The sequence below is a fragment of the Armigeres subalbatus genome, chromosome 3, assembly GCF_024139115.2.
Source record: "Armigeres subalbatus isolate Guangzhou_Male chromosome 3, GZ_Asu_2, whole genome shotgun sequence".
Lineage (NCBI taxonomy): Eukaryota > Metazoa > Arthropoda > Insecta > Diptera > Culicidae > Armigeres > Armigeres subalbatus.
In genome coordinates, this window is record NC_085141.1 from 216,347,739 (window position 1) to 216,365,224 (window position 17,486).

Here is a 17,486-nt window from a genome sequence, read left to right on the forward strand (position 1 = left end):
TGATCGATAACATCCTTGACCCTTGTAGTACTTGCTACTCGAAAGAATGTAACATAATAATAGTTTAAGTCAGTCGGTACTTAGATTTTCATATTATTTGGGAGAAACCACGCGACATTAACATTTAACTCTCTCGCTCTCATAGAAAACATAAACAATAAAAAGAATTGCGCCACATTTTCACGGAATTTTATTTCATAAAAGTAATATAAACAAGCTGTATCTGCTTCAATGATGTTATTATTAATAATAAGAGATGCACCGAATAGTGGTATATTCGGTTTTCGGCCGAATAGCGAATATTTCAATTTTTAGTTATTCGGAAAATCACTCATGCTCAATCAATACCAATTTCAGTGGGTTAATTCTACAAGGAAACAAATATGTTTATCTCCTAATAAATCAAACGCAGGATTTCTTTGGATAGACTACGGATTGTTTTCGAAGAGAAGAACGCTTTCTTTCTAAAACAACGTCTTATATTAAATGAAAATAGGATGTGTGAACTTTGACATAAAGACATTTTTATCAAGTGTCAAAGCTTGTAATCTAAATAGATTTTGAGACGACTGTGCAAATCAAAGAATGTCGGCAATTACTTCATTTGGAAGGCTTCACGTAATACCAGAATATTTTTGCGACCAAGCCAAAAAGCCGACAATAATTATATTTGTGTTTGCCTTATCGGGAAAGCCAATTTAAATTGTAAGAACAAAAGGATGTAGGATGGTATATAGATCTTAAAAAGGAATCCTGACCCATTGTTTCCTACTGAAAATTTACAAGATTGGACTATGGGATCAGATGTTATGGAAAAATAAATACGTTTTTTTATGCGCAAAACACGTTAAAAATATTCATTCATATTTTTTAGTATTTTTTTTTTTTGAAGGCATTCATGATCAGGATGTCTTCTCATCTGTAAAAACAAAACTCCCTGATTTTTCCAGGTGTTTTACATTAATTTCCAGGCAAAAACAAACGTGCCATATACAGATTTTAGCAGCAAAATAATCAATTCAAAAAAGTAAATAGGGGGAATGACGGCTTTGGCAGGTTTTGTTCTATTATTGTCAGGGTTTTTTTATGACTGATTATGCTCAAATTTGGCCTAAACATTCTTTGCACATCAAAGAATATTGTGGCCAAATTTCATTAAATTTGGTCGACAAAAACCCCCCTGTCAATAATAGAACAAAACCTGCCAAAGCCGTCTTTCCCCCTATTGCAAAAAATAGTATTTTAAAGAATATTTTGGTGGCTTCACAAAAAATGTTGTAAATTACTTAAGAAATTCCTACAAGAATTCCTTCGCAAGTTCACTCAGAAATTGCTTCAGCCATTCAATCAAAATTCCTTCAGGAATCACATAGGAAATTCCTCCAGGTATTCCTTTGAAAATTTCTCCATAGATTCCATCGGAAAATCCTCCGGATTTTAAGAATTGCTTCAGAACTTCCTCCAGGATTTAATTTGAAAATTTCTTTGCTAAAACTTTGATTGCTGGGTCCATGACGTTAGGCATAATACCTTCTTTATATCGTGGGCTGTTTTTGGGGCATTTTAGGCTCAACATACTTTATGCCTAACGCCCTTATACCTGTTCGCGTGACCAATATCTAGTTTGTTCTAGTTTGTGACCACATCCATTTATGATCATAAATATCGGGGGGAAATGCTTATCTAATCTTCCGGTCAATGTCATCATATAGTGCATATACTCCTGTATATATACGATTGTGATGCATCACCAGTGCTACGATGTGCACGTATTACCTGGCAATCTATTTGCATTGATTGTCTGCCTTTTCAGAATTCCCAATAAAATTCCGTTGAAATATCACAAATGATGGTAATTGTTTGTGGAAAGGGAAAGAAAAGTGCAGTGGGTACTGGCCAAGTTCCCCCTGGCGGTGCTAAAATGATAAGCGGGAACAATGCCTAATTTCATTTAAATCTTTTAGTATCATTAGTGATTAACACACGTTATTATTTTATGTGGGGGGCAAGCATGGAACATATTTTTCAACGCGGGTGTCAGGCGGCTGACCCATGCTCGACCAAAATAGTAAAATTTAGCTAGAATATTTTAATTTTGTTTTATTGTTTGCTATTGAATTTTATATCAGAAATCGCGAAAATACTTGAAATAAAACTTTGTAAAATGTTTAGTATAATTATCTTTAAAAGGCATGGTTTGATTTTTGTATTCGATGAACCTAGAAGAATCGTTTTGCTCACTGAGCAGAAAGTACAAATTTGGTAAATTTAGATTTGTTCAACGGATATTTGTTGATAGATTGAGGTTAAGAAATCGTCTGTAAATTATTTAAAGAATAAACTGTAAATAAAATTGATGTTGGCATACTCTTTCGACAGCCGGCTGGCAAGAGTTTAAATAAAAACAGTTAAACAACATAGTCTGTGGGTCGAATTGCCAGCTTGAGGCAAACCTCCATGACCTACCTTACCCTACCAAACCACCAACTCCGTAGAACTTATGAGGGCGTCGCCAAGTCGGGGGCCTCTCGTTAAGTAAGTTCTACATCAACATTTCCTTTCCTATCCCTAGTTACGGTAAAGATGGGCGTGGCCGGGAGTAGTAATCCTCATGCTTATGCCATTTTTATCTTAGATTGGAATCAAGGGTAACTCCCCACCTTGATTTCCGATAGCAATCTGGATAAGGATTCCATAAGAAACATGAGTATCACTAGTGTCCAATCTACGAAGTATACCGTAACAACGCTAACGCTAACGCTAACGCTATCCATTTATGATCATAAATATCATAATAAACAAGAACCTGATACATTCAATTTTCTTTCTCCGCTTTAACACGAAATTTATTACGATAAATGATCGAATCGTAATCTGAATAGGCTATTAAGCTTATTGAAGCATATTTTGACAAAATAATTTCAATGATTACAGCGTCACTATCGTTCTATTACTGCTTTACTGTAAAAACCTTCGGAAAATGCTACGGATATTTTTTTTAAAATTCCTTTGGATTTTTTAGGAACTCATTCAGAAGTATCTTGCGCAAAACTTTAGAAAACATATGAAGGAGTTTTCCGAATATTTTGCCTTTAAAAATTCTTTGGAAATACTTCGAGAATACCTTTAGAAATTCCTTTGAAAAATCCATTCGGGAATCCTTCGGCTATTCTTTGAAGAATTCCTTTAGCAAAAATCCTTCATAAATCACTCTACACTTTTTTTTGAAAATCCCTCCAAGTTTCATTTCGGAAATTTCTTAAAGAAACCATACGAAAAATCGTCCGGAATTTCGTTTTGAAATTCCTCTGGGAATTCTTTTCGGTTTTTATGTTGAAAATTCCTCCAGAAATAATTTAGAAAATTGCTAATCATGCTAATCACTCTGCAAGTGATTTCTTTGAATAATTGCTTGGAAAACTTATCCCGAAATTTCATCGAAAGTTCCTCCAGGAATTGCTTTGAAAAATCCTAACTAATTTAGTATTTTTAAATATATTCCTAAAGAATTTCAGATGGAATACTCAAAAGAATTTACAAAGCAATCTCTAATTGATTTCCCGAATAAATTCGCCAAGAATAGCTTCGGAAATTCTCCATTTTATAGAAGATGGCAAAACGTTTTTTTTTTGCGGAACAACGATCCATTAACGTTCACTACATTTTTAATAGATTTGATTGGTATATTTATTCAAATATTTTTAAGGATTTTTTTTTCATTTTTTGTAAGAATTTCTTTCATGATCACCGGTTACTGAAATTTCCCTGATTATGCCAGGAATTCCCTGATAATTCCAGGTTTTTCCAGGTAGTAGACACCCTGATGATAAACCACAGGCGGTAAAAATAATTTCATGACAATTGTTGTTGTTTGCGGTACTATTTACGAAAATAAAATTGGGGAGACAAAATAAAACGGGGTGAAGTTATAAAACCGGGGGTAGATAAAATCGGGTCAACACATTCCAAAACTTGCAGTGGTTACCTGCTGTCATGTAGCTTTCACTAACCGGTACGTAGAAATCACGTCAGGTTCACCTGATCAAACACATAGAAGGTCGTTCAAAAATGATGTCACAGTTTTTAGGGGGGAGGGGGTCTAAGATTTTGTGACAGTCCCATGTAGATAGGAAATCAAGCAAACATGGGACTGTTATGAATGTATGGCCAGTATACTGCCGCTAACCGCAAGTCGAGCACATCTGTATATGGGCCTCCATATACAAATGTGCTCGACTTGCGGTTAGCGGCAGTATACTAGGTATACAAAATAAGCGTGACAAAGGAGGGAGGGGGACTTGAAATCTCAAAAAGTAGTGGACGCCATATTTGAATCGCCCCTAACTAGTTTCGTTCTTAGTACTGAAGGATCCAGTCAGATTCACCTGATAAATCACGTATCTCAAGGAAACTAAATTTTGTTCAGGGTACATGTCATTCAGGTCATTTTTATCTAGTTTACATCCAAGCAGATAACACTGAATCAACAATTTGACGCCACGGTTGAAACGGTTCGAGGCCGCATCTCTCCATCCTCGAATGCGCCCCACGCTCGCCAAGTCGTTTTGTACCTGGTCAGCCCACCTCGCTCGCTGCAGTCCACGCCGTCTCGTACCTGCCGGATCGGACGCGAATAGCATCTTTGTAGGGTTACTGTCCGACATTCTTGCAACATGCCCTGCCCATCGGTCCCTCCCGGCTTTAGCTACCTTCTGGATACACCCGATTCTTTTGACGTAGGACTTACGTCTCTCTTTACTATACCGGGTGTCATTTCAAAATTTCTAAATCGGCCGCGTTACGCTGTGTTGAAAGATTTCAAACGTTAATAGCTTTTACCCTAGTGAACAGATTTCTGCAGTTAACCCCTCAATCGACAGCTTTCAAGTATCCCTTTCATATTAATGCTTGATAATATCCGAAAACTTGTTTCAATAGGCCTAAAACTGTTTTCAAAGCAAAACATTGAATTCACGAAAACCTATAAATATGAGTACCGCATCATTCTTGCATCATTCCATTGCCACGCTCTGATTGGTCCAGACGTCAACGAATGAGCTCACGCTAGGTCTGCTAAGAAGGCATAAAATAGCGCAGCGCGAATTTTTCCTCTCAATCTGACCGAAACAGGCAAAGCAATAACAGCATCGCATCGTCGGAATTTTTGAACGGTTGCATCATCGTGTCAGCCACGCATTCGCAAACCTAAAGCCTTTTTAAGAGCAAGGCAGAATCGTCACACGACAGTATCGTCACGACAACACTACTGATAAGTTTTCTCGGCCGATGGCAGCAGCGGTTAAGCGTTTGGTATTCCTGCAGACATCGATTCATAATGTTTTAAACAATCATAAACTCCCAGTTGAACCGCTCAAGAGGAAATTTACATCTAACATTATGAATGGATCTTTTCAGAACCACTAATATACTTACTAAAGAGTTTTTCGCAATAGAATCATTTTGAAAATGTAGTACAATCAACTAATTAAAGAGCGTTTGCGTGACAATTTTATTATTTCGCGTTCATAGCGATGAAATGAAAAAGACAAAATTCTGTCTTCCTCGCTCACGACAAAAAAAAATGATCTCAACGAAATTTTTTGAAATTTCTCCATTAGAATTCCAAAAATTGTCACTGTTTTGAGTCTAAATATTTCAATTTAAAATTTGATTTAATTGTTGATGTAAATAGGTAAATAGCTACTTTTTTTTTTTGGCGTGGGACTTACGTCTTTCTTTACTATACTGGGTGTCATTCAGATTTTTGGAAATCGAGAGCGTTACGCTGGAAGGGAAGATTTTGAACGTTACTAGCGCTTCTATCTTTCGATGGATTTTTAAGATTTATATATCAATCGACTCGGACACTCTCCAGCATTTTGCCTATTTCATTGAAACTTAAGATTATTAACGATAAGCTATTGAAAATTTAATTTCTTGTCAAAGCCAGCAAAAAATTCATATGTAACCAATCCCGTGCATTGCTAACACGGACATCAGAATACGGTATGTCACGGGCCTTCGGGTTTACCGGAAGATTTTCTTTGTGTATAGAAGAAGCGGTGCCTGCCGTGTGCGAGTCATTACAATTTGTGACAGCAGCGCGTACTGACGTGCTTTTTGCTCGCGCATTTTTCGTTTCGTTCGTTCGTTCGCTGTGTTTACCTACACAGCGACAGCATGCAGTCACCAGCGGTAGAACTGCCGGTGGGTCTGCGAATATGCATGAAAGAAGTGGGCGCATTTTTTTGTCATTCTGTGCTTGATGATGGTCGGATGCATTCGCCGCCCCATCGCATCGCTCGGAGTTCACGGCTAGAGGCCGATGATGGCTGATGATAGGACGCGGTGGTGGGTGAAGAAGAATAAAATTAGCCCAGGTCTGCACATCCACGAAAAGTGATTGGTTTGATAATCCACATGATCCACAAAGATGCACAATCAGCAATAGTGTTAACATTGGCGTAAATAAGGGGGGGCTAATGGGGGCTTAGCCCTCCCTAGAAAAAAATTAGCCCCCCCTAGGATTTGATAAGTTAGTTAGCAGTGATATCAGTTTTCAACATATAGCATAATGAATTACCGAAAAAGTTTGAAGACCAAAGAGTTATCTCTCATATTCACTCTATCATACTTAATGAAATGAGTGAAAGAAAAATTAGCTTGTTTCTGAATTCAGAAAAAGATTCCCATCAGCATCCGAGAAGGATTCTCATCAGAATCCAAGAAGAATTCTCACTTCAATCTCTAAAGAATTCTTTTCGGATTCATCGAAGTATTCCAATCGTAATCCAGAAGAATTCCTACTGGATTCTTTCCAGTATTGTTAAGCAATACCCTTGTGAATCTTGGGTATCTGTGCCCTTCCATGGAGGATTTGCTTTAGAATCTCTCATTGATTTGCTCCGGAATATCTCCAGATTCGTTTTAAGCTTGGTTTAGGAATTCCTTGACAAATCAGAATCCTTCGGCGATTTGCTTCGTTATCCTTTGAAGATTTAATTCGGAGTCTCTCGACGTTTTGTAAATGATCTGCGTTGGGATCTCTACACAGAAAAAAATAATGAAAAATAAACAGCGCGTAAAACTTGACATGTGGAAATTTACGCTATTCTACGCTGAAATGCTCTTCTTCCTAACAAGATTGCTTACAACTTGTATGCAATATTGACGATTCACGTCAAATATTGTATACATTTAGGCTATATTCCGTGTGTAGTTACGCTAATAATGGCGTTCCATTTATGTGCATGATTTTTAGCGTAAATTTCAGTGGATTTTTCTATCTGTGTAGACGATAAGGAATCCGGCTGACGATTAGCTTCGGAATCCCGCGAAGAATTGCTTCAAAATCATTCGACGTTTCGTTTCGGAATACATCGACGGTTTGCTTCAGAATTTCTCATAGATTTTGTTCAGAGTCCCTTAACGATTTTTTTTGGAACCATTCGACGATTTGCTTCGAAATCCTTTGATGATTTGCATCGGAATCCCTCAACGATTTGCTTCAACATCCTTGGAGGATTCCCTTCAGGATCGCTGGAGGATTCTTTTCGAAATAACTGAAAGATTAATTCGGAGTCGCTCGACGATTTGGTTCGGAATCCTTCGACGATATGCGTCTCCATCCCTGGAACATTGCTCATGAAATACCTGGAACCATCATATTGGAATTCCTGGAGGGTTTTCGACGAAATCCCTGGAATATTTCCCTTCAAATTCCTGAAATATTCCCATCGAAATTCCTGGAGGGTGAAGGATCCCTGGTATATTCTCGTCGGAATCCTTGAAATTTTTCCGTTGGAATTCCTGAAACATTCCCTCCGAAATCTCTTGTGGATTCCCTTCATGATCCCTGGAGGCTCCCATTGGTATTCTTGAAGGATTCATGTCGAAATATCTAGAGATTCCCGTTGGAGTCCCTGGAACATTCCAGTCAGCATCACTAAAGGATTCTCATCAGAATTCTTGGAAGATTTTCGGCGGAATCCATGGAAAGTTGCACTATTTTTTTTTCATTTGAGATAGATAGAATATTTATGAAGTATGCAAATATATCCACTGCCTGACGCTAGTCGAGCGCAATTAAACATAGACTGTGAGTTGTTGCTCACACGTGCACACGTGCACGTGCTTGAGAAAAGAGAATAATATGAATGAGTGTGATGGATCCACAATTGCCTTAGGTGTTTGGACTGCATTTGTCACATTACCGCTGATAACTTGATGAGATGTTAAAATGTTCGAGAATTTTCAAAAAGAGGGTCAATTTCGAGAAAAAATATAAAGGGGCTATAGCCCCCCCTAGGCATCCGAGGTAGTTACGCCAATGAGTGTTAATATCCATTTTATATTGAAAATTTCGCTGTATTCCATGAAAATGTTTTAAAAAAGTCCGCAAAAATTGTTTCCAGAAGACCAATATCTTATTCTTTATTTTTAATTTTCTGAGAAATTCTATTATTGAACTTGACGTAAACTCGGAGTTTGGAATCAAAACATTAAAAAAAATTTCGTTGACGTATTAGTAGTACCGCCTCTATTTTAGTAGCGTTACTGCTCCTTGACTTGTTTCTTATTGTTGTAATTTTTTCAGCAGTAAGCACGCACGTTAGCAAAGAAGCAATGAAATTGGTGTTGTATTTCTTTGTTTGGAAAACGGGACAGTTCCCCTAATATAGCACATTTTGCTCAAGTCTGAAAATTTTATAAATAGAGTTTTAATAACTCAAATACTATAATAAATAAGAAATTTATAAATGCCCTATATTTGCTTGAGTAAATAAGGGCTTAATAGTTAGAAACAAAGCAATTCTATTTATGTATTTAATTATTAGTTTTATTTCCAGAAGTTTTGAATAAACAAATTGCTATGATAATTCTACACAGCATGGAAGTTGTCGTTTCCAAAATCAATACCTATAATCAAACTCCATAGATCCAAAAGTTAGAAGTTAAATGTAAATACATTACGTTTATACAAGTTCTACGTCTACTCGCGGTTATGTTGAAACATTACCCATTGCTCGTTTTTTTACACGGGGGATGCGTTCCGTGTAAAAAAAGTTTTCAGTTCAAAATTCGAAAATCCGTGTAAAAAAAGTTTTATGATTTCTCGACGATTTATGCAAAATTGAGCAACTTTGCAAAAAATTTGTATGGGATTTTTTTTACACGGCCGTGTAAAAACAGAATCGGGTGTACTGGGTTCGCCGTAGAGCTGGACGAGCTCGTGGATCATTCTTCGCCACCACACACCGTCTTCTTGCACACCGCCAAAGATGGTCCTAAGTACCCGCCTCTCGAACACTTCGAGTGGTTGCACTCTCGTAATATGCTTTCCAGGCGGGCCCTGTCGCACTCGGTTCCGTCCACAAGCATGTACTTAGTCTTCGACGCCTTCACCACCAGCCCAACTTTTGTTGCATCTGTTCTGCCACCTTTGCAAATGTTCGGCTGACAATGTCCATAAATAAATTGACTGAATCTGTTGAAAATCGTACCCCGGCTGTTACACCCGGCTCTTCGTATGACACTTTCTAGCGCAATGTTGAACAACAGGCACTAAAGTCCATCACCTTGTCTTAGTCCCCGACGCGATTCGAACGAGCTTGAGTGTTCGCCCGAAATCTTCACACAGTTTTGCACACCATCTACCGTCGCTTCGATCTGGTGTTCACGGCATTTTTGAAGGATTTGCCGTACTAATGGTGACAGACGACGAAAAATGATCTGGGATATCACTTTTAGGCGGCATTAAGGATGGTGATCGCCCGAAAGTTCTCACACTCTGTTACCGAATACGATAACAATAAATATCGACACAGTTGCCTATAACTAACCTAATGTTGTGAGACTCCGCATGAAGTACCCATAAGGCGGAATACACAGGTAAGTTACACTCTATGTGTGTTTTCCGTCTCAGCAGTGTATATACTAACGCGACGCGCCAACCATACCCCTGCGAGCGGAGGAGCGAGTATCAGAGATGTCATCCGGAGATCCGTGGCGAAAGCCAAATAAAGATGGGAAGTGGACGAGAACGAGGAGTGCAAAGGGAATGCCGAGAAGGGAAGTTCCTGGTAAGTCGTTCTGGAGTGCAGACGTAAAGATTTAAAAAAAAGTGATCCCGTTTGAGCAAACAAAAAGGGCTTTGTTCGTTATGAGGTGAACCGGTTTAAGGCCGAAAACCTCATTAATAAAGACAATAAAAAAAAAAGCTTTGTTCGCTACATCGGAATTGCCACTGGAGCTGAAATTAATTCGGAGCAATCGTAAAACCGCTCTAAGCTCGGACGTAACGGCTACACTATCCACGTGCGAAAACGAAGGCTGACACCAGAAAGAAAGGTATTTCGAATTCTAGACTCCACGGGACTGCGGATTCGACCTCCGCGTGGCCGCCACCTTCAGCAATTTTCCCGGCTGTGGCATCTAGTGCCCCAGCCTGAAAGTGACTCACCGCCACCCAACATCTCGCACGGAAACTAATAATTACGAAGGTATGACCAACAACAAACGGCCGCAACGGAACTAACACTAAACTAACCACTCAATCAAAACAAAAATGTATCTTGATCTTTAATTAATTTCTAGCTTTCCTCAGCATGCAATTGTGTCGATTTTGAAGTTATGTCCACCCCTCATCCTCTTTCTAGTCGTTGTGTCCCTCAAGCAGGCCTTTAGCCGGCCCTGAGAATAACGACCCATAGTGAGCTAGTTTGGGGCGTTAGGACGAGGCAAGCGTGGGGCGCAATCGAGGTTGGAGAGATGTGATGTGGCTTCTAACCGTGTATTGTGGCGTCAAATTTTTGATTCATTGTTATCTATTTAGACATAAGCTAAATAAATGAAAATGAGCTACAGCTCCACTAGCATTTTAGTACTTATGCGAAAATCCTAAACTACCGCAAAAACTAAAACGACATAGGGTAAAGTGCCCAATAGTGGACCCCCAACCAATTGTGGACCCTCCAGACATTTTTTCATTATTACAGCACAATGGAAATATTTTGCTATGAAATTCCATCGGGAGAACCTACCTTACAGTCCTATGATTTGATTACATGCATTAAAAATGCTCTGGAAAGTAAAATTAGTTGATTTTTTACAATTCTATAAAAAATGAACACGAGAGTGTCCATTATAGGAATATTTTGGGGGGTCCATAATAGGGAAGAAGAACGTCCCGAAACGAAACATGAAAATCAAATGAAGTGTCGACTATAGGAAAGCAATTTCCTATTATGGACCCCCAGGGGGTCTACTATAGGGCAAATTTAGTCCAACTTTAGAATGTTAATTTCAAAGAATAACGTCGAGTATTTGAGTGTTTTATGTATGTATCGTGAAGAGGAGATGCAGAGCTTGATGTTAGATATCACGCAAAATTAATATTTTGACAATTTCCACTCCTTATGCCAGGAAGAGCAAAATTTCGCTACTAGGGGGTTCACTATTGGGCATTTTACCCTAATTAAGCAGAAATGAATAACTTTTTCTTTGGATGTACGCATTATCTTGCATGGGATGCTCATGTTGCTCCGTTTTCCCCTACTTTTTTCACTATGGTCTTCGAATGGTCTGTTCGTGGAGTGTGCGACGTTATGCATACATAGATTTAGCGTACCGAATGTTAGGCATATTCTTTGTACATGAGCAAAAATGTACATGACCTACAAAAAAGAAAAGAAGCTGGGATTGTACAAAATGCAGTCCAGAACGCAAACAAATTACTGTTCTACAGAGCCGATCATTCAGGCTCACAGCTCGACATCTATTACTTCTCCCTATAATAGTGCTAACTACTCCACTAGCTATAATATATGCTCCCGCTCCGAGTCATTCAATGAACGATTCGAATTGCATTGGTCAAAATCGTTCGTTTTCATTAATGCTCTCCTTGTAAGCCTTGTAACCGAAAATGGAATTGGCTTACTGGTATCCGAACGAGTAAGAATTTATCGTCAGGAGATTATCAGAATAACCAAACTTGTACCTAAATGGAAGCATTGCGAGGACCTGGATTATGTATCATATAAAGTTGTTATGAATCAAAATGAAAAGATGTAGCAATGGACGTGGCCACGCAAGATTAAATTTCGGGAATTTATCAGCCATAATACTTGGTGTCCTAACAGTTGGAGGAATTAATAATGTTAATTGTTTTATTGTTTTTCCTTTTCTGGATTTGTTTGGAAATGATTGAATTATATCGTAATCAAGTAGGGTTCTTTCACAAATTACGTAACGCTAAATTTGATGTTTTTCGACCCCCACCCTCCCCCACGTAACCCTTTTGTATGGAAGGTATAATTTTTTTTGTATGGCTCGTAACGCTCGGCCTGACCCCCTCTCTACCCCTAAAGCGTTACGTAATTTGTGAAAGGCCCCGACATATTTGGCGATCCCAAATTTTTATATTAGGTAGAATATGTCATTGGGACTATGAAGCTGTTGGTGAATAAATAAAGAAATAAGCTGTTCTTTGGTGCCTTACGCCCAATCAAGTGTTCTCATTACAATGTCGTGAAACATGCCCCTGACTACATTCAAAGTGATAGCGTACTGCGTGATACATACCTTGTAGTCAAACTGAGTCTGCGCACCGAGCTCGCAACCAAAGTACTTGGTTGGATAGGTTGCCGGACGACCAATGGCGCGTGCCACGTCGGCCATGTTCACGATGACCGTTTTAATGCCGTTGCCCTTTCCTTCGACCTTGGCATTGATCCGGGGCATTTTGTAACGGTAGAACACATCCGTCACATTACGATTAACGTTTACGGTACCCATATTGACTGGTAGGACGTTGCTCTACTTTCAAATTGAACAGATGACACCTGCAATGATCAATGTCGACGTCGATGCGGTTACAGGATACAGTGAACACACATTAGAAAACTTACAATCAGTAAGATAAAATCCTTCTATCTCGGTAGTAAAGATATATTATTCCTTAGAACGAACTGATTTATCTCTCGCCAGGGATTGTTTCCTATCCTGGAATGACTCACGTTCTGGACCTCGCGGTTCCTGCCAACTCTCTGTCGTCGCACTGTAAGCTTCTTACGCCGTCTAGCAGGCTAAAGTCATCTGCTGCTGACACTGATGCGAGAGGATCAGACCACTCAGCTTAAGTTTACAACTACTAGGTTTTACTAAGATGTCGCCGATGATGGTGACGATTGAATCTCCGTCTCCGATTTGTGTCTCCACAGTCGATATCAAAAGCATTGGTATATTGATTACGGTTTCGTGTATTCTGCTGACGCGCAATGGTGCTGATTTTACGATACGATACGGAATTTTACTCTGATGGCTGTATGACTACTGCCTCTAAACAAATAAGGGGTGGGGTATATGCTGTTCCCGTAGAAATTGATGTAGAACTTGACGCGGCTACAATTGCTCACTGCACGCTTATCTGAGAAAATAAAAAAAGAAAACAAAACGAAAACAAAATAAAACCGTGCTGACAACTAAAGGATAAACAGTTTCTAGTTATAACATAAACAACGCAACATAAAAAAAGCTGAAATAACGGAAATAAAATCTAAACCAAAGGATGGGATAAACTGCTAAGGAGCAACTTTGGAAAACCGATATTGCTGCTTTCACCGACCGATTCACACAGTTTCATACACATAAACGCACAGATATAGAAAGCGCTTGGTACGCTTATTCTTTGGAATTATGCGGCGGTGTTTTGATCCGAGAATGTTTAATGAGGATCTCTAGTTATTTACAGCGTCGTGTCCGATGCCAGTTTATGCAGCGTATGATCTCACCTCTCGCTCTCTCACTAATACACCGCTGGGGCGTTGTAAATGGGTATATTTTTTATTGTTGTTGCTGTTGATTCTGATTCTGACGACAAATGTTGTAGTTGTTCGGCAAGCAAAGTGTCCCACGAACGACAGGATGTTCACGTTTCTCTAAATGGTTGCAGTTTCCGGTGTCGGTTGCTGGAATATTTAGAAGTCCTACAACGAGTGAGAGAGGAAGAGCCAGATAACATAATGGAAGTTGGATGGAACATTCTAATCAATGGACATACCTGTGACTTACGCTACGCTGTTGAGAAATCATGCACAACGAACTACTTGAACTCCTTAAAAGTGGAGAAAGCGGTGCTCCTTTGAGTGCTGGTGTTTCTGGAAAGAGTAATAAGAAGTTAAACCATAAGTCAGTAACGATTTGTTTTATTGAATTCTGAAAAACTAATGAAAATTCGCAATGAATTCATTATGTTTTTATAAAGGTATTTCAAAAGATTATAGTTTTGATACATCAACAAACGACGTAGCTCCTAATGATGCTTATCTATATCTATATACATAAAAATGAATTTCTGTCTGTCTGAACCTTATAGACTCGGAAACTACTGAACCGATCGGAGTGAAAATTTGTATGTAGAGGTTTTTGGGGCCGGGGAAGGTTCTTAAGATAGTTCGAGACCCCTCCCCGCTTATGAAAGGGAGGCTCCCATACAAATGAAACGGACATTTTTGCATAACTCGAAAACTAATCAGTTTTAGGCGAAACGAAGTGCGTCGGGTCTGCTAGTTCATAATAAAATAAAAAATACGATAATGAAAGCATCGTTAATTATTGAACATGGCAGAATATGCCCTTGTAAAATTACAACGAATCGTGTGTCGAGATAAATCAAAACCAGGAGCAATTACGTTGAATGCTCGTTAAAGATCCACCAATGGATGCTCAACATTCCGTTGTTTTGCAGTATCTAAGGACGAATGTTCAAGTTGATTGCACTGATTACAAAATCTCTGGGCAGTCAATTCTGCATTGATGCTTATCAGCAACGATTATGGCCCGTGATATGTACCTCTGCGATTGTAGAATTTTTAAGGTAATTAATTTACAATGGCTGCTGTAATGCTAACTGGAATCGGCTTGCCATGGAAGCCACCGAAGAGCAAAAAAGATGTAGCGATGTTGAAAATCTCGCTTAACTTTTCAAAAGGACCTAAGTAACATTTTTTTTTCATGACTTAATTTGAATAGCGCAATCAACAGTACAACATAAAATCTTTGGATTGCAGTACTCAAATTAATTCATGAAAAAATGTTACTTTGGTCCTTTTGAAAAGTTAAGCGAGAAATATTCAATCTGGAACATACAGCGAAAGAGTATTCCAGTGTCGTTCTAACCAGAGTGTATGTAATTAAGAGTGGCGACATGTGCCGCATTACACAGGTCTCCTGCTCGTTTAGAACACAATTTTGTATGGGGATGACAGATGAATTTTGTTCCAACTCTGACAGTCTCGCCACGCTTAAATACATACACTCTAGTTCTAACCAGTGAGCAGTACAGTGGCTTCAAGCAATAAACATCGGTAAAGCCCTTGGAATATCATTGTTCTAGGCTCTAGAGTTTAGAGGCCCTTTGAATCAGGGATGCTTGTGTTTCCAGAATAATTCCAAGATCCTTTAGTCCACTCGTTACATCACCTGTGTTTGTAGTTGAAACCAGAGGCTGGCATACACGAATGGAAGAGATTACGGATCCGATAACGGTACCAAGCAGCAAATGAATTAATATCTTGTTGTAGGTTGATTGCTTCAGAGATGGCTCAGTACGTAGAGCTTCATACCATCCGCATTTGGCAGTCGAGGTCTTCGGAGCACGTGACTTACATCGTTGAAATATAAAATAAATACTAAAGGCTTCTCTGAGGAATGTCTGAATAAGCCAACAATTCAGACGACTTGGAACTATCTATAGAAACAAATGTTTCCACACAGTGAGATATGAATGGAGTCAGTGTATGAGTTATTTCCAATTTTGCAAACGTAATAGCGTGGTTGGTTTTGTCGAAAGCGGCTAAAAGGTTGGAATAGGCGACGTTCGTTTGAGCTTTCTGCCCAAAGCTGTCGGAATCGCTCGAAGTGAGGCACAAGAGATTAGTAGTCGTTGATCCGACTGAGATAAACCTATGTTGATCAGTATTTAGATGTTGTTTACAGTGAGATATGAGGGATTCTGTTATCACTGACTCGAATAATCCGGATACGACGCACAAGGACAAGATGGTTATTTAACATTTTTTTGATCGCACTTTTAGCGTGATATATGGATCAATTATGATCTAAACTCGTGTCAACTGGACTACTAACCAAGTAAATAGAGATATTGGGATAAAATGTTTGTATCTCATTCCCCAGAAAACCATTGCCCAGAGATAGCCCAGAAATCATTTCCCCAGAATGCATTACTTCCTAGAAAATTATTCCCCAGAAAGCACCAGTCCCCAGATAATAAAAAACAGCTTACAATAATGTTTGAAAGCTAGACAGGCATCAGTTGCAGTTTTATTTTCTTCCATCGACCAGTGCACGAGGTCACGCTGGTCATTTGTGATGGACATTGAAAATGTATTGTATTGTATTACAATTGAAAATGTATTGAAAATCAAATCAACCACATCTGCATCAGTCAAAAATGGAGACGGAGCCTTCTTGATGTCCGGAAGAAACGCAGCGCTAAATGAATCACCCACTTTGAGCGTGCTTACAGCGGTACATTAGGAGTCAACTCTCGGAAATCTGTATGGCGAAAGGCATCTAGAGTTGATTTTCTCGAAATTAAATACCTTAATCGAAAAAGTATTTGGTAAGCGTAATATCAGATACCATTCTGCATAACTGCTATCAAATATTTTTCTCGATAAAGTTCCCCTTTTCGAGAAACCCCACGTTAGATGTGTTTCGCCATACAAATTTCTGGCGGTTAACCCATGCTGGGTATTTGCGCATATACGATAGCGCCTGGATGCTGGCAGCGGCGAGTAGTTAACCAGCCACTGCCAATAATTCATTGGGTCTGACCGGTCTGACCACTACCATCACCATTGGCGATATCCTATTACGCATTGTTCGAATTCAGCGGCTGGAGGCGATTCAACACACGCCGACAAGAAGATCCAGCTGTGAAGAAATCGTTCATTGAAGAAATTGGAATTCGGGCAGTGGATGTTTAGGAAGGTGGCAGCGAAGAGGAGCAGTGGACGACCATCAAGAATGCCTTTATTTAAACAAGCGAGAGCAATCTGAGTCAGCTTGCGCACAGATACAATTTGGCGATAGATTTAGGAGATAGAAGCAAGGGCCGCGATAGAGCAAGCAAGTACCAGAGCAGCCAAATTTGAGTCCCGTTAACGGTATTCGGTTCTGGCCGACGAGTCATAACTGACGCCTGAGTGGATGAATCCGAGGATGCCAGTGAAAGATGCGACAGATTAGTACTCACTGACCCAAGTAATCAGCTGAAATGTTGGTTCAAGCACTTCGAGCAACTTCTTCAAGTTTCGACGCACGACCAATTATCAACATCTCGGCATAAGCCGTCAAGGGTATGACGCATTACGGCAGCTCCGAAGCCTTCTCACAGCAGAAGAGTAGAGGAGCCATCAAATTGGAATTGGAATAAACCGTGAGCGTGTATGCGCAAAATATTT

The 17,486-nt window shown here is 39.3% G+C and overlaps 1 protein-coding gene across 6 annotated transcripts in view; it reads right to left on the reverse strand.

Annotated features, from left to right (window-relative positions):
- LOC134219700 (eukaryotic translation initiation factor 5) overlaps nt 1-17,486 on the reverse strand; it is a 41,954-nt gene that overhangs the window by 2,297 nt on the left and 22,171 nt on the right. For 5 of the 6 annotated variants that reach the window (XM_062698533.1, XM_062698534.1, XM_062698532.1 and 2 more), the window contains 4 exons: nt 14,060-14,156; nt 13,791-13,985; nt 12,909-13,426; nt 12,583-12,842 (listed from right to left, as the gene is read on the reverse strand). In XM_062698533.1, coding sequence (XP_062554517.1) covers nt 12,583-12,795 — 213 coding nt within the window. In that variant the 5' untranslated portion in view covers nt 12,796-12,842; nt 12,909-13,426; nt 13,791-13,985; nt 14,060-14,156. The remainder of the gene's footprint in view (nt 1-12,582; nt 12,843-12,908; nt 13,427-13,790; nt 13,986-14,059; nt 14,157-17,486) is intronic. The other variant, XM_062698535.1, reaches the window with a different exon arrangement.